The sequence below is a fragment of the Oncorhynchus kisutch genome, linkage group LG7, assembly GCF_002021735.2.
Source record: "Oncorhynchus kisutch isolate 150728-3 linkage group LG7, Okis_V2, whole genome shotgun sequence".
NCBI classification, from domain to species: Eukaryota; Metazoa; Chordata; class Actinopteri; order Salmoniformes; family Salmonidae; genus Oncorhynchus; species Oncorhynchus kisutch.
In genome coordinates this window covers 26,479,342-26,504,057 of record NC_034180.2, presented here as the reverse complement: position 1 = coordinate 26,504,057, position 24,716 = coordinate 26,479,342, and the positions used below count along the sequence as shown (strand labels likewise).

General features: G+C 43.4%; 1 protein-coding gene across 2 annotated transcripts in view; it reads right to left on the bottom strand.

Moving 5' to 3' along the window:
- crim1 (cysteine rich transmembrane BMP regulator 1 (chordin-like)) overlaps window positions 1-24,716 on the bottom strand; it is a 128,965-nt gene that overhangs the window by 87,268 nt on the left and 16,981 nt on the right. For both annotated transcript variants that reach the window (XM_031828764.1, XM_031828763.1), the window contains exon 2: window positions 22,928-23,101. In XM_031828764.1, coding sequence (XP_031684624.1) covers window positions 22,928-23,101 — 174 coding nt within the window. The remainder of the gene's footprint in view (window positions 1-22,927; window positions 23,102-24,716) is intronic.

Here is a 24,716-nt window from a genome sequence, read left to right as displayed (position 1 = left end):
ACAAAAATGGAAGAGGCAAGTAGAAGGGGAAAAAAGTAAGGAACTTGTATGTTGGCCCTGCATTAAAGAACATAAATGGTTAAAGAAAAGTGTGAAGAAAAATTACCAATTTCATTTAAGGACCAAGAAACTGACAGCTGTGCCATATAAGTTGTAAAATAGTTGGGAAGAGATTTTCGATGTACCCATTCCATGGCACATGGTTTATGTATTGACACGCAAAACGACGCCGGATTCAAAACTTCAAATTTTTCTATTTAAATTACTATACAAAATTCTTGCGACCAATAGAATGTTTTATGTATACACTGCTTAAAAAATAAAGGGAACACTAAAATAACACATCCTAGATCTGAATGAATGAAATATTCTTATTAAATACTTTTTCTTTACATAGTTGAATGTGCTGACAACAAAATCACACAAAAATGATCAATGGAAATCAAATTTATCAACCCATGGAGGTCTGGATTTGGAGTCACACTCAAAATTAAAGTGGAAAATCACACTACAGGCTGTTCCAACTTTCATGTAATGTCCTTAAAACAAGTCAAAATTAGGCTCAGTAGTGTGTGTGGCCTCCACGTGCCTGTATGACCTCCCTACAACGCCTGGGCATGCTCCTGATGAGGTGGCGGATGGTCTCCTGAGGGATCTCCTCCCAGACCTGGACTAAAGCATCCGCCAACTCCTGGACAGTCTGTGGAGCAACGTGGCGTTGGTGGATGGAGCGAGACATGATGTCCCAGATGTGCTCAATTGGATTCAGGTCTGGGGAACGGGCGGGCCAGTCCATAGCATCAATGCCTTCCTCTTGCAGGAACTGCCGACACACTCCAGCCACATGAGGTCTAGCATTGTCTTGCATTAGGAGGAACCCAGGGCCAACCACACCAGCATATGGTCTCACAAGGGGTCTGAGGATCTCATCTCGGTACCTAATGGCAGTCAGGCTACCTCTGGCGAGCATATGCGGCCCCCCAAAGAAATGCCACCCCACACCATGACTGACCCACCGCCAAATCGGTCATGCTGGAGGACGTTGCAGGCAGCAGAACGTTCTCCACGGCTCCTCCAGACTCTGTCACATCTGTCACATGTGCTCAGTGTGAACCTGCTTTCATCTGTGAAGAGCACAGGGTGCCAGTGGCGAATTTGCCAATCTTGGTGTTATCTGGCAAATGCCAAACGTCCTGCACGGTGTTGGGCTGTAAGCACAACCCCCACCTGTGGACGTCGGGCCCTCATACCAGCCTCATGGAGTCTGTTTCTGACCGTTTGAGCAGACACATGCACATTTGTGGCCTGCTGGAGATCATTTTGCAGGGCTCTGGCAATGCTCCTCCTGCTCCTCCTTGCACAAAGGCGGAGGTAGCGGTCCTGCTGTTGGGTTGTTGCCCTCCTACGGCTTCCTCCACTTCTCCTGATGTACTGGCCTGTCTCCTGGTAGCGCCTCCATGCTCTGGACACTACGCTGACAGACACAGCAAACCTTCTTGCCACAGCTTGCATTGATGTGCCATCCTGGATGAGCTGCACTACCTGAGCCACTTGTGTGGGTTGTAGACTCCGTCTCATGCTAGCACTAGAGTGAAAGCACCGCGAGCATTCAAAAGAGACCAAAACATCAGCCAGGAAGCATAGGAACTGAGAAGTGGTCTGTGGTCACCACCTGCAGAACCACTCCTTTATTGGGGGTGTCTTGCTAATTGCCTATAATTTCCACCTGTTGTCTATTCCATTTGCACAATAGCATGTGACATTTATTGTCAATCAGTGTTGCTTCCTAAGTGGACAGTTTGATTTCACAGAAGTGTGATTGACTTGGAGTTACATTGTGTTGTTTAAGTGTTCCCTTTATTTTTTTGACCAGTATATAGGGGTTACAATCTTCCCAGCTCTGCAGATTTTGCTGTGAGGAGGCAGAGTCATTAGATAATTTATTTTGGTATTGTCCATATGTAGCTCGTTTTTGGTCACAGGTCCAGGAATGGCTGAATAATTGTAACATTTGCCTAGAACTAACACTGGAGAATACTGGGTGATTTGAAAAGCCATAGTCAATCAATCAATAATATAATATTTATTTTAGCAAAGATTTTAATTTTTTATTTACAATCTGTAGAAGCTATTCGAATAGAAAGATTCAGTACTTTTTTGAAGCATCACAGTTGAAAAATATATGGCAAATAGAAATCCAAAATGGATGGTGTTAAGAGATAGATGGGAGGGTTTAAATGGAGCTGAAGGGTGGGACTAATAACAAGATAACCAATGTAAAACATATGGGGTTTGTAAGATGTATGTAGGTTCAGAAATGTTGTGAAATGGCACAAGTTACAAATCTAAATCAAACTGGATGGACATCAGAAATAGAGGATGGACTAAAAACAAACAAAATATAACTATTGTAAAATAGATTGTGTCTGTAAAATGTGTAAAATATGTATAAACTGAAGGTAGAAGCCTGTGGCATTGTTTATTAGTTTACTCCAATTGAGGGAAGGGTGGTAGGGTTTGCAGGGAATAACAAAGGTATATTCTAAAAAAGTATGTATATCTATATAGGTATGTGTGTGTATATATGTGTATGTACGTGTACGTATATGGATATATATATTTACCAAAAAAACGATATGGAGGATTGGAAATTAAGCAGACAATTACATTGATGGAAGCAACAATCTTTCTGCAATTTTAAGCTGATCCACCACTAAAGGATAGGAAAAAAACACACAAAAAAACCAGCTTGACTTACGTTAAAACTCCCATCGTGTGGCAGACTACGCAGTGGACTTTCGCACGTTGGCCACAGAAAGTGCCTGGAATCCGGAGTCTCTCTTCGATACTTTTCTGCACAGATTATCTGAGGAGGTAAAGGATGAGCTAGTTGCCAGTGGACCTCGCCTCTCTTATCGCCTTAACCAGTCAAATTGATAGATGTCTAAGGGAACATAGGAGTGAGAGGAGGTCTGGTCTCGGGCACACTCGTGCACCCAATATGGTGCATTCACCTCCTATGGAATCCGGAAGTTTCTGAAGGTAGCTCTTCCGAGAGGAGTCGAAGTCACCCGAGCTCTCTTGTGAATCTACAACGGTTGAGTTGGATACTCCTGAGCCAACGCAGTTGGGAAGAACTAGGCTATCAGTTTGGGAGTACTCACAGAGGATGAATAATAACTGTTGTCTGTATTGTGGAGGGGCAGGACATTTTATAGCTACCTGCCCTATTAGGAAACCCTTGTCTCTAGTGGGTACCAGTACTATGGTGAGTCAGACTGGGAGTTCTCCTTGTCTCTAGTGGGTATGGTGAGTCAGACTGGGAGTTTTCCTTGTCTCTAGTGGGTACGGTGAGTCAGACTGGGAGTTCTCTAATTCCCATCACCTGCACACCCCTTTTTGCTCTTGTACTGTGGGGAGACCAGTCTAAGTCTCTCCGAGTGCTCATTGACTCTGGGGCTGATGAATGTCTTATGGATGCCACAATAGCTTCGGAGCTTGGTATTCCCACTCAGCCTCTCTCTGTGCCCATGAATGCTAGGGCATTGGACAGTTCCTCTTCATTGCATCTCCCCATGTTCCGGTTGGGTTGGGATTTTCCTGGCTACAAAAACACAATCCTGTGATTGATTGGACCACAAGCTCCATCCTAGTTTGGAGGGCAAACTACCTGCCCTCCAGGACACCTACACCACCCGTTGTCACAGGAAGGCCATAAAGATCATCAAGGACAACAAATCAAATCAAATGTTATTTGTCACATACACATGGTTAGCAGATGCCACTTTGTTTACATACTCATCTCATATGTATATACTGTACTCAATACCATCTACTGCATCTTGCCTATACCGTTCTGTACCATCACTCTTTCATATATCTTTATGTACATATTCTTCATCCCTTTACACTTGTGTGTATAAAATAGCTGTTGTGAAATTGTTAGGTTAGATTACTCGCTGGTTATTACTGTATTGTCGGAACTAGAAGCACAAGCATTTCACTACACTCGCATTAACATCTGCTAACCATGTGTATGTGACAAATACATTTTGATTTGATTTTGAGTCATTTTTGCTATTTGTGGTATATGACCAATATACCACTGCTAGATCTGTATCTGTATCCAGGCACTCGTGCTAAGAAAAGCCCTTAGTCGTGGTATATTGGCCATATACCACACCCCCTCGGGCTTGTGGCAGAGTAACCCATGCTTAAGTAACCCACAACTTCCTGATACACTGATGCTTTATGTGGAAAAACACATGAACAGCAATGGAAAATCCGTACTAATGTAATTTGGAGGGATTTCAGTATGGTACCGTACAGTTGAACTCGGAAGTTTACATACACCTTAGCCAAATGCATTCAAACTCAGCTTTTCACAATTCCTGACATTTAATCCTAGTAAAAATTGGGTCAAACGTTTCGGGTAGCTTTCCACAAGCTTCCCACAATAAGTTGGGCGAATTTTGGCCCATTCCTCCTGACAGAGCTGGTGTAACTGAGTCAGGTTTGTAGGCCTCCTTGCTTGCACACGCTTTTTAATTTCTGCCCACATTTTTCTATAGGTGTCACGCCCTAACCTTAGAGATCATTTTTATGTCTCTATTTTGGTTTGGTCAGGGCGTGAGTTGGGGTGGGAATTCTATGTTGTTTTTCTATGTTTTCTTTTCTATGCGTTTGGCCTGGTATGATTCCCAATCAGAGGCAGCTGTCTATCGGTGTCTCTGATTGAGAACCATACTTAGGTAGCCTTTTCCCACCTGGTGTTTGTGGGTAGTTGTTTCCTGTTTTGTGTTTTCACCTTTCAGGACTGTTTAGATTTTCATTTCTTACATTCACTTTGTTATTTTGTATTTTTGTGTTCTGTGAGAATAAATAATCATAGACACTTACCACGCTGCGTTTTGGTCCGATCCTTCCTACTCCTCAGCCGATGAAGACGAAGATCGTTACAGTAGGATTGAGGTCAGGGCTTTGTGATGGCCACTCCAATACCTTGACTTTGTTGTCCTTAAGCCATTTTGCCACAACTTTGGAAGTATGCATGGTGTCATTGTCCATCTGGAAGACCCATTTGCGACTAAGCTTTAACTTCCTGACTGATGTCTTGAGATGTTGCTTCAAGATATCCATATAATTTTCCGTCCTCATGATGTCATTTATTTAGTGAAGTGCACCAGTCCCTCCTGCAGCAAAGCACCCCCACAACATGATGCTGCCACCCCCGTGCTTCACGGTTGGGTGTTCTTTGACTTGCAAGCCTCCCCCTTTTTCCTCCAAACATAACAATGGTCATTATGGCCAAACAGTTATATTTTTGTTTCATCAGACCAGAGGACATTTCTCCAAAAAGTATGATCTTTGTCCCCATGTGCAGTTGCAAACCGTAGTTTTTATGGCGGTTTTGGAGCAGCTGTTTCTTCCTTGCTGAGCGGCCTTTCAGGTTATGTAGATATAGGACTCGTTGTACTGTGGATATAGATACTTTTGTACCTATTTCCTCCAGCATCTTTACAAGGTCCTTTGCTGTTGTTCTGGGATTGATTTGCACTTTTCGCACCAAAGTACGTTCATCTGTAGGAGACAGAACACATCTCCTTCCTAAGCGGTATGATGGCTGCGTGGTCCCATAGTGTTTATACTTGCGTACTATTGTTTGTACAGATGAACGTTGTACCTTCAGGCATTTGGAAATTGCTCCCAAGGATGAACCAGACTTGTGGAGGTCTACACTTTATTTCTGATGTCTTGGCTGATTTCTTTGGATTTTCGCATGATGTCAAGCAAAGAGGCACTGAGTTTGAAGGTAGGCCTTGAAATACATCCACAGGTACACCTCCAATTGACTCAAATGATGTCAATTGGGTCAGAAGTGGATCAGAAGCTTCTAAAGCCATGACATAATATTCTAAGCTGTTTAAAGGCACAGTCAACTTAGTGCATGTAAACTTCTGACCCACTGGAATTATGATACAGTGAATTGTACGTGAAATAATCTGTCTGTCAACAATTGTTGGAAAAATTCCTTGTGTAATGCACAAAGTAGATTTGTGGAGTGGTTGAAAACGGGTTTTAATGACTCCAACTTAAGTGTATGTAAACTTCCGACTTCAACTGTATATTCTAAGAAAGAGCACTACTTACTTTTCAAGTGCATGAACATTCTATTTTAGTGTGCAAGTTGGAAGGTAGCCTAGCGGTTAAGAGTATTGGCCCAGTAACTGAAAGGTCACTGGTTTGAACAAATCTGTCATTCTGCCCTTGAACAAGGCAGTTAACCCCCAAAAACGGCTCACCGGGCAACGTAGATGTCGGTTAAGGCAGCCCCTCGCAACTCTCTGATTCAGAGGAGTTGGGTTAAATGCGGAAGACACATTTCGGGTGAATGCGTTCAGTTTTGTAACTCACTAGGTGTCCCCTTTCCCTAATCAACAGGGGACCATCATGCTTTCTCAGAAGTTTGGTTGGTGGGTAAAACTTGTAAAATTCAGATAAGCAAAAGGGTGTGATGGGTCCACACTCAAAAAGATGTGTAATGTGTAATGTATTTACCATGATTTCAAGAAAAAGGGCACTGTAAAAGGAATCCGTACTACGAAAACAATTACACTGTTTCTTGAGTTAAATAAGTAGTTAAAGTTCTGCCACAGTATGTTATTTTCTACCTCTGAACATCCAGAACCCTTATTCCCCCATGGCCTGGATCCCATGACATCTCTGACTCCTTGGTGTGACTGTAAATGTTATATCTACCCAGCCTGGGATCGCACATCACTCACTCCTCGGTGTTAATGTAGGTGTAATCGGACCCTACAGTCTCCTAGCCTAATTCAGGCCTTTAAACCTGTGATCTGTGCCCCACCATAGTACAGCCTCAGCCTGACATGCTGCATTCATCCAAGCTGCTGCACCCACCAAAGTCAGCTTTTACAAATGAAGGACACCCGGCCAAGAGTGGAGACTGGGAATTTCTCTTTTTCTCTCTATCCCTTCTTTATTTTGCATTGAGAGCAAAATCCTGAGCCTGATCTGTGTGAAGCGTGGGCTGGTGGGAGACGATTGGATACGCGACAGAGGGAGGTTAGGGAGGGAGAGATGGAGGGAGCTAGCACCACGCAGCGTCACACCGCCTCTCTGCCGCTCTGCTCTGCCACATCAAACCAGTGGCTTTCGACACACATAGATCAATGAGAGCTGACAAGAAGATAAGCACAGCTCAGACAAGTTCATCTATGTCATGTTGTTATCCCTGATGTTAAAGCTTTTTTTTAAGGAGGCCTGGTAACCTATTACCCTTGTAGCCTATTCTAAAAAATATATATATTTGACTCTTATCATGGGTATGCACTAACTTTACTATACTATATGTCAACAATATGTTTGTTGCAACTTCTTGGAACTGCAGTGGTGACAATGTCCAACCTTGTCGAGTTTAAAATGTAGAAAGTATTTGTAGAGAAATGTAATCTCACTGGCCATCTAACAACTGGAGTGCAATGCCCTGTCTGGCATGTTGCTAGTCCGGACTGTTATTTCCAGGAGACGTAGCATCACATGTACATTGTCTAACAACAACTGGTTGGTGATGGTGAAGAGATATTAAGAAAAGAACGCTCCAATTAAATTTTTAAAAGAAAAAAATACCCTACTGATCTCATCTCCAGAGCTTGAATTCATCTTAATAAAAAATGAAAAAAACACCTTCAAAAGAGCTGCATTAAGTCTCTTGAGTAATTACAAAGCACATTATTTATTGTGTCTTATCTCAGTATAAGTGGTTATTTTCTATACCCTGTGGAGACCAATGGAAGACGAAGTCAAGATGAAGTCTATTTTATCTTGTCAATTTTTCATAGATGTGTTGAAGTTGTAAAGCAGCACGTACAGTAGAGTTCAGCAATCCCCTTGGCTTCACAGTGAACTGTCTTTGAAATGGAACATAGGTGTTCCATAATCCACAAGTGCTTTCACTTCATTTGACACGGGTTGACATGGGTTTTAAGATATATATTTTTTTTTTATACAAAACATAAACATACAAAATAGGTACGCAAACATCAACGACGTCACTCCTTCCCAGACGCACCTGTTCTCACCGCTATCTCCAGTGACAGGCTGACAAGCTGCACTACTCACCGCCACATGTCCTCACATTGCATCATTTTGTTCCTCTCTGTTGCCAACACTCCTTCAATATGTTGATGATGATTGCTTTTTTAACAAATGTTCCCTTAGTTCAAGAGTTTTGAGTTCATTAACTTGTGTGCTTCATGCCTTTGATGACCTGTCTGTCTCCGTGTGTTTTTTGTTAGTAGTGTTATGATGTGCTTTGGTGCATTAGTATCTGTCCGCCAATTTTGAAGAATCAATACTGTTGACCTCTGCTGATAACAGCCACAGCCAGCTCTGCTTGAAAACATCACAGCTCCTGACACTGATGTATCGGAGTCACCCAGCCCATGGACTGGTGATGTTCCCTCCAGGCATGATGGGTAGCAGAAAGCCAAGCTGAGCATCATCACAGGGACTTTGGGAGGGGAAACAAACAATGGCTTATTTCCCACCAGTCAGGAAGTGGATCTGGAATTCAATACGGCAGTCAATTACACCCCTGCACAATTCTATAGGCAATAGAATGAATTGAGCGCACAGCGTTGTGGTGATAATGGGATGGGATGGGATAGGCTTCTGGTACCAGTCAGTATCTTACCTGCCCCAGCACCACCCACCCCTGTAAGCAGCCCTTTATCACAATGAGGCACACCATCACACCCCCATACTGAGATCAGCTATTTCCAGCAGGAGAAAGCATCCCTCTGTGAGAGTTCTCAAAGGCGCAGTGTGTGTGTGTGTGTGTGTGTGTGTGTGTGTGTGTGTGTGTGTGTGTGTGTGTGTGTGTGTGTGTGCGTGCGTGCGTGCGTGCGTGCATCCATGTGTGTGTGTGTGTGTGTGTGTGCGTGTGTGTGTTGGGATAAAGGAACGCATATTTCTAACAAAGAGAGAAAAGGGACGATAAGAGAAGCTGTCTGCCTTTTACATTCCAGGCAAAGTCTAAACATGTCCTGAAATCCAAAGCAATCCTTGACTTGAGATAACACACGGAACCATTAGGCCTGTAAATGGTCATAATTTGTTATGGGAAATTCATGAACAAAGACTTTGATGGCTTTTTTGAGGAATTATTAACAGAGTTTTTATATATATATATATATATATATATATATATATATATATATATATGGAGACTTCTATTAGCTTGTCTCAAGGACAGGCCTTGGGCAAATCCAGTGGGACAGAGAGAAAGAGAAAATGAGACAGAAAAAGAAAGAGAGCGAAACAGAGTGAGAGAGGGAGGGAAAGAGCAAGAGAGAGAGAGAGAGAATGACAGAGGGAGGCACAGGTAGACAGGGCAAGTAGAGGCGGTATATTGAAGCTTTGATTAAATCTTTATGGACCTTTCATTTGTTTGAAAAATTGATTTCCCTTTGATTTTGTGTAGCTCACATCTATTGTGGAACAACATAATCAATAATTTAATACCCTACTGTACCTGTCAGGTTTAAGACCATCAATAGTACGTTTATCAGAGTTGAGAGCTTGAGGAAAAAGGTGCTTGGGATTCTTTTTAAAATTTGTATTTTAAAATATAATCTCAAACTATACCGCATAGAAGTACCATAATAGTACCTAAAGTACCTTAACAGATAGGCTTACATTTCTCACATTTCCAAATTGAGAGTTGAAGTTGTTTAGTGTCTTCCTTCCTGATTTCTAGCATGAGCACATTCAGAAATAGACAAACATAATCCCAGAAACATTTGGTTTCGTAGAAATAAACAAGTGTCCAGTCAAAACAACACATGACCCTTCTGAGGCTGTCGGCAGCCTGAAAACAATACGCTCTTGTTGAGCTTGTCTCCCATTCTCTCCAACCGTTGCTCAACGCTTTCAGGTAAGGTTCAAAGCAAGGCCCCCTTCAACATAAATTGGCTTTCTAACTAAATGTTAGTCTCTCAAACATGCATACTTCCAGTGCCTCTTTTAACATGCATTCATGAAGAGAGAGGGAAAATCACTAGACGTTACACACAGGGCCTCACAGCACACACTTACAAACAGAAACAGACATATACACAGGGATCACAGGAGGCTGGTGGCACCTTAATTGGGTAGAACGGGCTCGCAGTATTGGCTGTTGACTGGAGCGAAATAGCTGGAATGGTATCAAATACATCAAACACATGGTTTCCAGGTGTTTGATGCAATTCCACTTGCTCCGTTCCGGACATTATTAGGAGCCGTTATCCCCTCAACAGCCTCCGGTGACAGGGAAAGTAGCACGTCACACTCCTACAAATATACAGTGAGTGTACAAAACATTAGGAACACCTGCTCTTTCCATGACATAGACTGACCAGGTAAATCCAGGTGAAAGCTATGATGCCTTATTGATGTCAATTGTTAAATCCACTTCAATCAGTGTAGATCATGGGGAGGAGGCAGGTTATAGAATGATTTTTAAGCCTTGAGACAATTGAGACATGGATTGTGTATGTGTGCCATTCAGAGGGTGAATGGGACAAAAGATTTAAGTGCCTTTGAACGGGGTATGTAGTAGGCACCAGGTGCACCGGTTTGTGTGTGTCAAGAACTGCACTGCTGCTGGGTTTATCAAGCTCAACAGTTTCCCTTGTGTATCAAGAATGGTCCACCACCCAATGGACATCCAGCCAACGTGGCACAACTGGAAAGCATTGGAGTCAACATGGGCCAGCATCCCTGTGGAACGCTTTCAACAACTTGTGGAATCCACGGCTGACAAATTGAGGCTGTTCTCAGGGCAAAAGGGGGGTGCAACTCAATATTATGAAGGTGTTCCTAATGTTTTCAAGCCTCAGTGTACACAGGGCTAGCATAGCGGCACACACTCAAACATACACACACAGCAGTATTTACTCAGTAAACAGGGACAAGTGACCTCTCCAGACCTGTTGTGAGTTGACAGAGATCACATATTACGAGCACTTCACAGTTATTTTGCAGTCCAGCTGTCACACCATTGCCTTTGAGGGGGTCATTTAAAATCCGAAAGAAACACTCAATAGTTTTGGACATGTCTGGTAAACAATGAATCTAGCTGCTAACATTCACTTGAAAAAGAACTGACTCTGGCAACACTGAATGGGATAAACACAGCCATTCAGATGAATGCCAGAGACCTCAGTCTGGAAATAGATCCAATATTACCTCCTGCTGTAAAATGAAGTGTCTCCTCTGGTTTGACATTCATTTCCATTCCAGGGCTGTATGTGACTGTACTTGGCAGATGCTGATGGCCTAGTCCCCTCCGATACCGCCATAACACAGTCACCCACATGTATTTCACCTCAGTAATTTCCTGAGTCTGTTGAGTGCGCGCTCATGTATATGGTACCTGATGAATGGGGTGACAAATGGTGACTATTTGCAATGCCCTTTCCCTTCTATGGTTGCATTTGCACTCGACCGTAGGTCACTGTGAATTTGATGGGCCAAGCCATTTCTGACCCGGGGAAAGCACATATTTGCATACAAAGAGTTTTGCTGGAACAACTGAACGGAGCGTAATTCAACTGCAAAGCCAGAGCAGCAAAAAACTCTGCTGACAGCCCATGCTGTCATCCTCAGGGACAAGGTAATAAACTAGAGCTGTTTCTCCAGATTGCAACACCTCTGACGCTTTTTTCAACAAATAAATAAACAATAATAATCAGGTAGCGAATGTGAGCAGGAAATAAGGCTCCCACAAACTATTTACAAAAATCAAAACACAAGATCAGACTATGCACGGCCAATCACATTAGAAAGGAGCAACAACACATTTTTCTGTGAAAGGGGTTTTGTTATCGTTAGGACCGGTGGGACAAATGAGAGGCACGCATGAAAGAAGCTGTGTCTGATGCATCTTTATCAGCCCAGCCTGGCTGGCTGCACCACACACACACACGCGTACACGCACACGCACACGCACGGCTCCATCATGCACCAGCACCACCTCACCCCATATAAACAGTAGGCTCCGCTCTGCTGGAATCCAATACAACACAAAGGGAACATAATGTCATACCTCAGGTGACCAAACAAACATACGCAGGGAATTCAATAAGAAAACAACTCACGGTCTGTTAGTCTGTTCAAGTCTGCCACTGCTACAGTAGCTCTCTTATTTGACCAGAGCAGAACTACAGGTGAGGCGGAAGACAAGCTTATCACAAACAGCCCAGTGATGTTGGTTTAACGACAGGAGACGATGTACTGCTATCTCTGGCAGAGGGCAATTATCCGCCTAAATGTCAAGCTTTTAAAACCCAATTGAAGGTGAAGGGGGGAAAAAATACTAGTGTATGTCTTGCCAGAATAAACATGTTTCATCGAATATTTAAAGAGGTTTGATCTTTTATTCATTTTCATTTCCATTTATTTATCCAGGATAGTTCACTCAGTAACAAGTGCCACTGTTTACATGGAGTCCCAGGAGTCATATTATTATTTCTACAGTACTGCCTGATCCACTGGAGTGGTAAGATATAGACTCATTGGTGTATAAGACAGGACACGGTTCATTGGCTCATTGGTCGGTGTCTCAGACGGTTCACAGAGGACAGCCACTGGGCCGTCATGATACTATCCCCAAACACCTCTGAGAGAATGGAGGAAAATGTCAGGGAACATTCGTCATAAAGTTAAGCCACACTTACGGTCACCACCCAATCACCCTACATTTTTCCAAGAGGAGTCGTTTGCACGAGAGTCGTGCTTGGGGACTTGGGGAAACACACAATAGTGCTTGTGGGACTTTGAATGGGGAAAAAAGGTTAGAGCCCCATGCTCCCTTAGCTCTGCTAATCAGATGGTTCCTGCATGTGCCCGCTGCTGTGGCCTCAAAACTTCCACCGGAGAGGACCTGTCAATAACATGAGGCTGGCCTGCAGAGTGATGTCCGCGGGGGACCCATGGTGTTTGTGTGTGGGGCTGCTAATTATCGAACAGAGGCCCCACCCCCACCACCACTACAACCGCTATTGGCGACTTTAGATAATTTGATTTGATTTCCCTTTGTCCCCAACACAAAGGACACAATGGCCCTTTCTGGTCCCCAGTGTGTCATACTGTATGTAGATCATTGGGTTTACACTGGATTCCTAGCTGGGTCACTTCAAGGTGGTAGAGACTACATAGGACGAGAGTCCCCACACGTGGTATTGCTAGTTTGGTTGACATGTGGTTGCTGGTTGAGAGTGACAGCGTGGTGAGCGGTATCTATTTTTTCTATTATAGTATACAATTAAAGCTGCAATATTCAACTTTTTGGGTGACTTGACCAAATTCGCATAGAAATGTGAGTTACAGATCTGTCATTCTCATTGAAAGTAAATCTAAGAAGTGGTAGATGCTTCCTGTTCTTAAGTTTAGTTTTTGTGTGTTTTGCTTTCGGTTTTGTACACATGCTTCAAACAGCTAAAAATATAATATTAAACTATAACAAGTCAGGAAATGGCGGAACGATATCTGCACCTTTAACTTCTTATGGCTGCAGGGGCCGTATTGAGTAGCTTGGATGAAAAGGTAAATGCATGCTTGGATGTAGAGTTAGCAAGCGGTCCTGAATATTCTCAGAAATTTATCAGCCATGAATAATCTGGGGGGAAAAAACTGTGGAAAACATCAAAAACTTGATTCTTCGATCATTCAGAACAACTGTTCTTCTATTTCTGATTTCAACAACATGAAAACCAACTGAACATTCTAAGAAGAGTCTTGACAGAGAAGGCGACAGTGTGTCTCTCCCTCTGTCTAGTGCTCGCAGTATGCGATGGCCATATTAGCCTCGTTGCCCTATAAATGTGACACAGGCACAGCCTATTAACACATGTCTCTGTGGCTATATCGTTACAGCCCTGGCCAGACTTAGTGTCCACTGGCCCGACAGATTGATGTGAATGAGTTTAGGAAGCCCCAGACACAGTGGCTCTAAATCTTGGCTGAGGTCAGGTGGTGGAACAGAACACGCCACAAGGCCATGCTGGATAGAGGCAGCGCTGGATAGAGGCAGCGCTGGATAGAGGCAGCGCTAAATAGAGGCAGCGCTGGATAGAGGCAGTGCTGAATAGAGGCAGCGCTGGATAGAGGCAGTGCTGAATAGAGGCAGCGCTGGATAGAGGCAGTGCTGGATAGAGGCAGCGCTGAATAGAGGCAGCGCTGGATAGAGGCAGCGCTGGATAGAGGCAGCGCTGGATAGAGGCAGCGCTGGATAGAGGCAGTGCTGAATAGAGGCAGCGCTGGATAGAGGCAGTGCTGAATAGAGGCAGAGCTGGATAGAGGCAGTGCTGGATAGAGGCAGCGCTGGATAGAGGCAGTGCTGGATAGAGGCAGCGCTGGATAGAGGCAGTGCTGGATAGAGGCAGCGCTGGATAGAGGCAGTGCTGAATAGAGGCAGCGCTGGATAGAGGCAGTGCTGAATAGAGGCAGCGCTGGATAGAGGCAGCGCTGGATAGAGGCAGCGCTGGATAGAGGCAGTGCTGAATAGAGGCAGCGCTGGATAGAGGCAGTGCTGAATAGAGGCAGCGCTGGATAGAGGCAGTGCTGGATAGAGGCAGTGCTGGATAGAGGCAGCGCTGAATAGAGGCAGCGCTGGATAGACAGATGTCCCATCGGTGTAAACTCACTGCAGGGAGGAATGCATGAAATGGATCTGTTTACAGACCTCTAAAACGGCCCACACCCCACGCTCACAGAAATGAATTACTCTCCCTTTGTCCTTCCACATAATCAGTTAATGTGCACACACAGACACACACACAAACACTGACAAATAAGGCATGCAAAATAATTCAGATGTTTAGATAACATAGCATAACCTTGCCCTTGCCTGGTATTTAGTATGCACATTCTTTGACTGCTCCCTCTGAATCAGAGTTACATATTCTGTTCTGAAAGTAAAGCCCCTTTCCCAAACAGCACCATGTTAAATAGAGAAGTCACATTGAATCAGGAAGCTCTGCCTGCCTGTACAGAAACATGTTGCATTTGGCATGAGGCAGCTCCCCCCCCCCCCCCCCCCCACACACACACACACATTTTTCTCTCTCTGTCTCTCCCTCTCCCTCTCTCTCTCTGTACACAACAAGGTCTGCTGCAATTAGCATGGCCGTCTCCCCAGTCTAAATATCCAGGCAGCAGTACTGTAACCCTGCCAGAACAGAGCAACAGAGAGAGAGAGAGAGAGAGAGAGAGAGAGAGAGAGAGAGAGAGAGAGAGAGACACACACAACTCCTCTGCAGTCTCAAGGAATGTGAGGCATTTCCTTTAATGTGCTTTGGCCTTGCTGGGTCAGAGGAACTAACCAAAGCTCCCCTTGCCTCGCCTCGCCTGCCTCACACGAGCAGAGCAGAGTAATTCAGAACAAAACTTCCTGTTTAACTGTCCCCAAAATAAATATGGCTGAAATGAAATCCCCACTTTTCATTCTTTCTATCTCTCTTTCTCTCTCTTTCACTCTCTGTATCTTTCTCTCTCTCTCGTTCTTCCATTCGTAAGTTCAAATTCACATTTTTCTTACTGTGCCTCTCTAGTGCTGGTTTCTGAAATAACACAGCCACAGGAGTTGACAAGACAGCACAAACAGATGTGGGATCCATCTACCCATCTAGCTCCTCCCTGCCTACCTGGCTGCCTGGCTGTAGGTTGGGTCAGACAGCTCTGCTTGCTCCTCTCCCCAGAACGTTCCAACAGAGTGCTTCTGCTGAAAGCTGAGAGTCTGTAACCATAGTTCTGTCATCAGATCCTCAGGAGAGTACATCATTAAACTTGATCAGGACACAGCCACATAACAGCCCCGTTCAGAGGCCAGAGCTCACTGATGCTGGTCAAAGACATACTGTAGCAAGTAGCCAGTCTGTCAGTTACAGATAAGAATAGGCACGCTGAACGATCGTTAGAGAGAAATATTCTCCTCTTGATCGTCCCCTTTTTCACATTCCCAACACAACCAAGTCTAATGGTTATATAAGTTATATGTACTGTAAGCAGTCTCATTACGCAAATACCTGTGACGAAGAATGTGACAGCTGTCAGTTTGTTCTGTTACTACATACATTTTGGTCAGATATTTGTGCAGCAATAAACCCACAATGGTCTTTAAAGATCAGTTAAACGTCAACTTGTCAAGCAACTGGTACCTGGCTTTGAGCAACTCCAACTTAGGACCTTGATTGGTGTCTCTCAACACAACAGCCACTTGGGACTAAATAATTTCCTTTAACACTGAGTGAGAAAAGTCACTTTAAGCCAGCACTACCAACGTGTTGGAGGAAACACTGTTCAACAGATGGCCGAGTCAGCTTGCCCGTCCCGCCACAAGGAGTCGCTAAAGCACGATGAGCCAAGGAAAGCCCCCCCAGCCAACTGTGACACACTGTGGGATCGAACCCCAGGCTGTATTAGCGCCTCAGCACCGCGATGCAATGCCTTAGACCTCTGCGCCACTCGGGAGGCTACCTCAAGCCTCCTTAACAGGTTACGATGCGACCAAGAAATACAGTTTTTTAAGCTAAAAATATCTCTAAAGGCTTGAAAGGTCAAAATGCCTTTCCACTTTTATTGAAGATTGATTTTCTGTAGTAGGAGCAGGCGTGGACAGAGCGAGAGCATTATCAATCTCCTGTTGACCTTTCAGGAGACCTTTGTCTCTGTGTTTATTAAAGGCTGTTTGAGCAGAATTCGTCATCAGCGGTCATTCGGGCCAATCGGAATGCACTATTAGGGGTCATTTAGCCTATCAGAACACACCGTGAGGGCTCATTCAACCTATTAGAACACACCAGCTATACAGATCAACCTATCAGAAAACACTGGCCGTATGGGTCCAACCTATCAGAGCACACGGACCGGGCATACAGATCCAGTTAATCACAACCCACCTTCAGAGGTCATCAGACCTATCACAACACACCTTCAGAGGTCACCAGACCTATCACAACACACCTTCAGAGGTCACCAGACCTATCACAACACATCTTCAGAGGTCACCAGACCTATCACAACACACCTTCAGAGGTCACCAGACCTATCACAACACACCTTCAGAGGTCACCAGACCTATCACAACACACCTTCAGAGGTCACCAGACCTATCACAACACACCTTCAGAGGTCACCAGACCTATCACAACACACCTTCAGAGGTCATTAGATCTATCACATCCCACCTTCAGAGGTCATCAGACCTATCACAACACAACTTCAGAGGACATCAGACCTATCACAACACACCTTCAGAGGTCATCAGACCTATCACAACACACCTTCAGAGGTCATTAGATCTATCACAACCCACCTTCAGAGGTCATCAGACCTATCACAACACACCTTCAGAGGTCACCAGACCTATCACAACACACCTTCAGAGGTCATCAGACCTATCACAACACACCTTCAGAGGTCATTAGATCTATCACATCCCACCTTCAGAGGTCATCAGACCTATCACAACACACCTTCAGAGGACATCAGACCTATCACAACACACCTTCAGAGGTCATCAGACCTATCACAACCCACCGGGAGTGGAGATATACCGCACAGATTATTTTTGATTTATCTTTTCAACGAACTCAGGACAGCTTGCATACTTTACATTCCTGACATATTATACATTTGTGCAGAGATACTTTTTTTTTTTTTTTTTTACATCAGTCAGATTGGTTATCTTTTACAAGGACTTAGCTGCTATTGTGTGCACCCGGAAGGCTTTGATCGTATTCGAGGCAGACTACATTGCATCGGATTGCGAAATCTTAGGTTAGCTGATATGTTAAACACCTAACTAGGACTTCTGAGATCAGGCAGGTAACTGTAATGTATTCCGCATAGAACGCAGCCATTGTATATTCAAGCATCATGGTAATAGTACACTATACAGTGCATTCGGAAAGTATTCAGACCCATTCTCCTTTTCCACATTTTGTTACAGCCATAACCTAAATTAGACTATATATTTTTTCCCCTCGTCAATCTACACACAATACCCCATAATGACATAGCAAAAATAGTTTTTTTGCATTTTTTGCAAACTTATATTAACTTATATTTAAAAAAAAACATAAATACTTTATTTACATAAGTATTCAAACCCTTTGCTATGAGACTCAAAAATGAGCTGAGGTCCATCCTGTTTCCATTGATCATCCTTTAGATGTTTCTACAACTTGATTGGAGTTCACCTGTGGTAAACTAAATGGATTGCTTCATGAAATGGGTTTCCATGGCTGAGCAGCCGCACACAAGCCTAAGATAACCATGAGCAATGCCAAGCATCGGCCTGAGCGGAGTAAAACATATTTTCTGGAGTGATGAATCACGCTTTACCATTAGTCAGTCCGATGGACAAATCAGAGTTTGGTGGATGCCAGGAGAACACTACCTGTCCCAATGCATAATTCCAACTGTAAAGTTTGGTGGAGGAGGAATAATGGTCTGGTGCTGTTTTCCATGGTTCGGGCTAGGCCCCTTAGTTCCAGTAAAGGGAAATCTTAATGCTACTGCCTACAAAGACATTCTAGATGATTCTGTGCTTCCAACTTGGGGTTTGGGGAAAGCCCTTTCCTGTTTCAGCATGACATTGCCCCTGTGCACAAAGGGAGATCCATAGAGAACTGTTTTGTTGAGATCTGTGTGGAAGAACATGACTTGCCTGTACAGAGCCCTGATCTCAACCCCATTGACCACCTTTGGGATGAATTGGAACGCCAACTGCGAGCCAGGCTTAATCACACAACATCAGTGCCTGACCTCACTCAAATCAAATCAAATCAAATTTATTTATATAGCCCTTCGTACATCAGCTGATATCTCAAAGTGCTGTACAGAAACCCAGCCTAAAACCCCAAACAGCAAGCAATGCAGGTGTAGAAGCAATGCTCTTGTGGCTGAATGGAAGCAAGTCCCCGCAGCAATGTTCCAACATCTAGAGGAAAGCCTTCCCAGAAGAGTGGAGGCTGTTATAGCAGCAAAGGGGGGACCAACTCCATATTAATGCCCTTGATTTTGGAATAAGATGTTTGACCAGCAGCTGTCCACATACAGGGGGCAAAAAAGCATTTAGTCATCCACCAATTGTGCAAGTTCTCCCACATAGAAAAATTAGAGAGGCCTGTATTTTCATCATAGGTACACTACAACTATGACAGACAAAATTAGAAAAAGAAATCCAGAAAATCACATTGTAGGATTTTTAATGAATTTATTTGTAAATTATGGTGGAAAATAAGTATTTGGTCACCTACAAACAAACAAGATTTCTGGCTCTCACAGACCTGTAACTTCTTCTTTAAGAGGCTCCTCTGTCCTCCACTCGGTACCTGTATTAATGGCACCTGTTTGAACTTGTTAGTATGAGTATGAGTATATCAGTATAAAAGACACCTGTCCACAACCTCAAACAGTCACACTCCAAACTCCACTATGGCCAAGACCAACGAACTGTCAAAGGACACCAGAAACAAAATTATAGACCTGCACCAGACTGGGAAGACTGAATCTGCAATCTGCAATAGGTAAGCAGCTTGGTTTGAAGAAATCAACTGTGGGAGCAATTATTAGGAAATGGAAGACATACAAGACCACTGATAATCTCCCTCGATCTGGGGCTCCACGCAAGATCTCACCCCGTGGGGTCAAAATGATCACAAGAACGGTGAGCAAACATCCCAGAACCACACGGGGGGACCTAGTGAATGACCTGCAGAGAGCTGGGACCAAAGTAACAAAGCCTACCATCAGTAACACACTACGCCGCCAGGGACTCAAATCCTGCAGTGACGTGTCCCCCTGCTTAAGCCAGTACATGTCCAGGCCCGTCTGAAGTTTGCTAGAGAGCATTTGGATGATCCAGAAGAAGATTGGGAGAATGTCATATGGTCAGATGAAACCAAAATATAACTTTTTGGTAAAAACTCAACTCGTCATGTTTGGAGGACAAAGAATGCTGAGTTGCATCCAAAGAACACCATACCTACTGTGAAGCATGGGGGTGGAAACATTATGCTTTGGGGCTGTTTTTCTGCAAAGGGACCAGGACAACTGATCCGTGTAAAGGAAAGAATGAATGGGGCCATGTATCGTGAGATTTTGAGTGAAAACCTCCTTCCATCAGCAAGGGCATTGAAGATGAAACGTGGTTGGGTCTTTCAGCATGACAATGATCCCAAACACACTGCCCGAGCAACGAAGGAGTGGCTTCGTAAGAAGCCTTTCAAGGTCCTGGAGTGGCCTAGCCAGTCTCCAGATCTCAACCCCATAGAAAATCTTTGGAGGGAGTTGAAAGTCCGTGTTGCCCAGCAACAGCCCCAAAACATCACTGCTCTATAGGAGATCTGCATGGAGGAATGGGCCAAAATACCAGCAACAGTGTGTGAAAACTTTGTGAAGACTTACAGAAAACATTTGACCTCTGTCATTGCCAACAAAGGGTATATAACAAAGTATTGAGATAAACTTTTGTTATTGACCAAATACTTACTTTCCACCCTAATTTGCAAATAAATTCATAAAAAATCCTACAATGTGATTTTCTGGATTTTCTTTCCTCATCTTGTCTGTCATAGTTGAAGAGTACTTATGATGAAAATTACAGGCCTCTCTCATCTTTTTAAGTGGGAGAACTTGCACAATTGGTTGCTGACTAAATACTTTTTTGCCCCACTGTACATTTGGTCATGTGGTGTATGATTTTCAGAAAAAGAGGATATGGCATGATGACATAGGAGCCTCATCTTTCTCACCCTCATATTTGTTAGGGCGTTAAGGACTGCGTCCCAAATGACACTGCCTTCCCTATATAGTACACAACGTTTTTTTTTACCAGAGCCCAATTGGCCCTGGTCAAAAGTAGTGCTCTATAAAGGGAATAGGGTGCCACTTGGGATGCAAAAACGATGTCTGCCTTCATTGCACAAAAAACAAAACCAGGCTCATATTTCTCATTGAGAAATATCAGTAATACCTGTGATGTTGTTGAGTATGATAATCCCAGTCTTTACTCATGGTAATCTCTCAGTCTGTGGTTATGGCAGCAAAAAGCCCAGTCTACACACACACCATGGATCTCCTGGGCCAAGACAGAGAGCAGACACACACATAGGCAGGACCCAGACCGCCAATGTTAAAAACACCTTCCACCAGCCATAACAAATAACTGAACCAGCCAGACAGGACACAACAACTACACAAAGCCACAGTTAGTTACACAGTAAAGTCAGTGACAGATAACACCACAGCTAAACAGTGACAGGTTATATGACAGGCCGGCCTTAAAACAGAACACAGCACAACAACAGCTCCTCCATGTACAAAAGTTATACTCCATAGATCTTCACGTGGAGAGGGAACCTGTACTTTTCAAAGGGAGAGCCACCACGGCACAGCAGCCGTAGACTGAAGGTACACCTGCCACAACAAAACAACAAGGGCCATCGTCCCCGTTGCTAGGACTGTTGGTTGCCATAACAAGCCTATATTTTGGTGCTTTAATTGGCCATCTGCTGCCAGAGAACTGTAAACACACCGGCAGACACAAAGATACAGCCTGGGTATCCATGGGGGACTGCAGTCCTAGTTCCGCTACATTTGCATTCTGATAGGCCTATTAGAATCCTGTGTTTATTTGTTTGTTTTTTTGAATATCACAGAAGAGAACCTGTCACAGAAACACATCCGACTAAACAAACAGGACACCTCACTCAAAAAAGAAAAGGACGGAAAAAAGAGGCAGCAAAAGAGCAGATAAATATATGACAAAATTGTGTGGCGCCAGGGATTTCCGTGTTGTTATTCAAAGTGCAGTACTCTGTAAAATCATTTTAAATATGCTGGGGGAACAACAGAAAAGGATGAATCTGAAAACAAAGCATGGGAACATGACAAAGAAAGAGTGGCATTTGCTCACTGCATAATGACTCAGTGACAGAAATTCAATCAGTTTGGGGGCTGCTTACCACCCTCAAAAACGAAGCTGGGAATTGATCATTTAGCTTGATTTATGTCTGAGTATTTATGAATAACAACGAAGCACACAACAATTAGCTGAGTTAATTTCTGCTAATAATAAATCCTATAAGCCTGGCAGAGACATACGGGATCTATACATAATATCCAGAAAACCACTACATAAAAGGGTTCTTCAGCTGGCCCCACAGGAGAACCCTTTGAAGAAGGGTGATACCTGGAACCAAATAGGGTTCTACTTGGAACCAGAAAGGGTTGTCCTATAGGGACAACCGAAGAACCCTTTTGGAACCCTTTTTTCTAAGAGTATATGAAAACTGTACAGTACGAGTCCGATCACAATTCTAAGTACCCATTCACTTGGATCTATTCAAAGTCACAGCATCTAACAAAGTGTCCATCCAGGTGGTAGCTAACAGTAGACAACATGCATAAATAAGACCGCATGAAAAACACCTTGTGTACATGTGGCTTGATACCTAAGACATGACCATGCATGCCCTACTCTCCCCAGTCTTTTGAACAGCGTCATGCAAGCGAGAGAGAATGAGGTGTTGTGTCGAGATGTGTTCCTCTCTGGGAATAATGTTCCACCATTCATTTGAAGAGGTATCATCAGCCAAACAGCATTGATGATGGCTCACTGACACGTCATCATACCAAGTGTTTTCATTCATTTCTAGGCACATTTTAACATAGCATATAGGCCATTTAGCGACGTTCAATAGTAATTGCATATATTTCCACATGGGTGGCCCCAGCAAGAATTGAATCCATGACTCTGGCGTTGCCAGCACCATGCTCTACCAACTGAGCCATACAGGACCAAGAAGACCACCATTAATATTTCATTGTAAACATTCATTGATATGCATCATACCTTCAATCTTCCTCAGAGCGGTCTGGCATGCGTCCTGGCTGGGGAACTCAAAGGGGTTGTTGCAGGTCCGTATGCTGTCACACTCACACTTCCCATCAATGATGTTGCAGCCCGTGATCAGGTTCTCGTTGCACGGCTCAAATCCCAACAACTGGTCGTCGTCCCAGTTTTCGTCTGATCAGGAAGAAAGGTACATTGAGGGCAATGTCAACGTAAGATTACATCAAATCAAGGACATCAACTTTTTTGTTTTGTTATCTATGTTTGCCAGCATACCTCATACTGTACATAATCCATGATCAAATAAACAATATACCATTTCATAAATGTTTCAATTCAAGATTTGTTTTCATAACAATCATAACTGAACATTGTTACCAGTACTCACACTATACCCCAAGAATGTACTGCAAATAAGAAACTATAAAGGTAATTTACTGTATTTTGTCAACTCCTCGGCTGAAATATTGATAATTATGGTGTATGACATTAGGAACATCGCAAATGGCACCCTACCCTTACAGATGTAGGATCTTAATTTGATCACCATGTGGCAGGAGAACTTTCCTGCAATTGAAAAAATGTAAGACGTGTAGTGTTTTTGAGGTTTAAAAAGGCTTCTGAAGCTTGTAATTTCCACTTTGAAATTTCAGACATTATTTTCCCTTATGAACAATTTATCAGCCCCCTAATTAGAATCCACATAATAATTCACATTCCCTGTTTCTGCAGGATTATTTTCCTGCTGTATCAAACTGGCTCAAATGAAGATCCTACATCTGTATACAGTGCACTACATTTGACCAGAGTCATAACGGCCCTGGTCAAAAGTAGTGCACTATATACAGTACCAGTCAAAAGTTTGGACATACCTACTCATTCCAGGGCTTTTCTTTATTTTTACTTTTTTCTACATTGTAGAATAATAGTGAAGACATCAAAACTATGAAATAACACATATGGAATCTTGTAGTAACCAAAAAAGTGTTAAACAAATCAAAATATATATTCTATTTGAGATTCTTCAAAATAGCCACCCTTTGCCTTGATGACAGCTTTGCACACTCTTGGCATTCTCTCAACCAGCTTCACGAGGTAGTCACCTGGAACGCAATTGTTAAAAGTTCATTGTGGAATTTCTTTCCTTCTTAATGTGTTTGACCCAATCAGTTGTGTTGTGACAAGGTAGGGGTGGTATACAGAAGATAGCCCTATTTGGTAAAAGACCAAGTCCATATTATTGCAAGAACAGCTCAAAAAAGCAAAGAGAAACGACAATCCATCATTACTTTAAGACATGATTGTCAGTCAATGCAGAACATTTTCAAGAACTTTGAAAGTTTCTTCAAGTGCAGTCGCAAAAACCATCAAGCGCTATGATGAAACTGGCTCTCATGAGGACCACCACAGGAAAGAAAGACCCAGAGTTACCTCTGCTGCAGAGGATAACTTCATTAGAGTTACCAGCCTCAGAAATTGCAGCCCAAATAAATACTTCACAGAGTTCAAGTAACAAGACACATCTCAACATCAACTGTTCAGATGAGACTGCGTGAATCAGGCCTTCATGGTTGAATTGCTACAAAGAAACCACTACTAAAGAACACCAATAATAAGAAGAGACTTGCTTGGGCCAAGAAACACGACCAATGGAATCTGTCCTTTGGTCTGATGGGTCCAAATTTGAGATTTTTGGTTCCAACCCCTGTCTCTTTGTGAGATGCCGAGTAGGTGAACGGATGATCTCCGCATGTGTGGTTCCCACCGTGAAGCATGGAGGAGGAGGTGT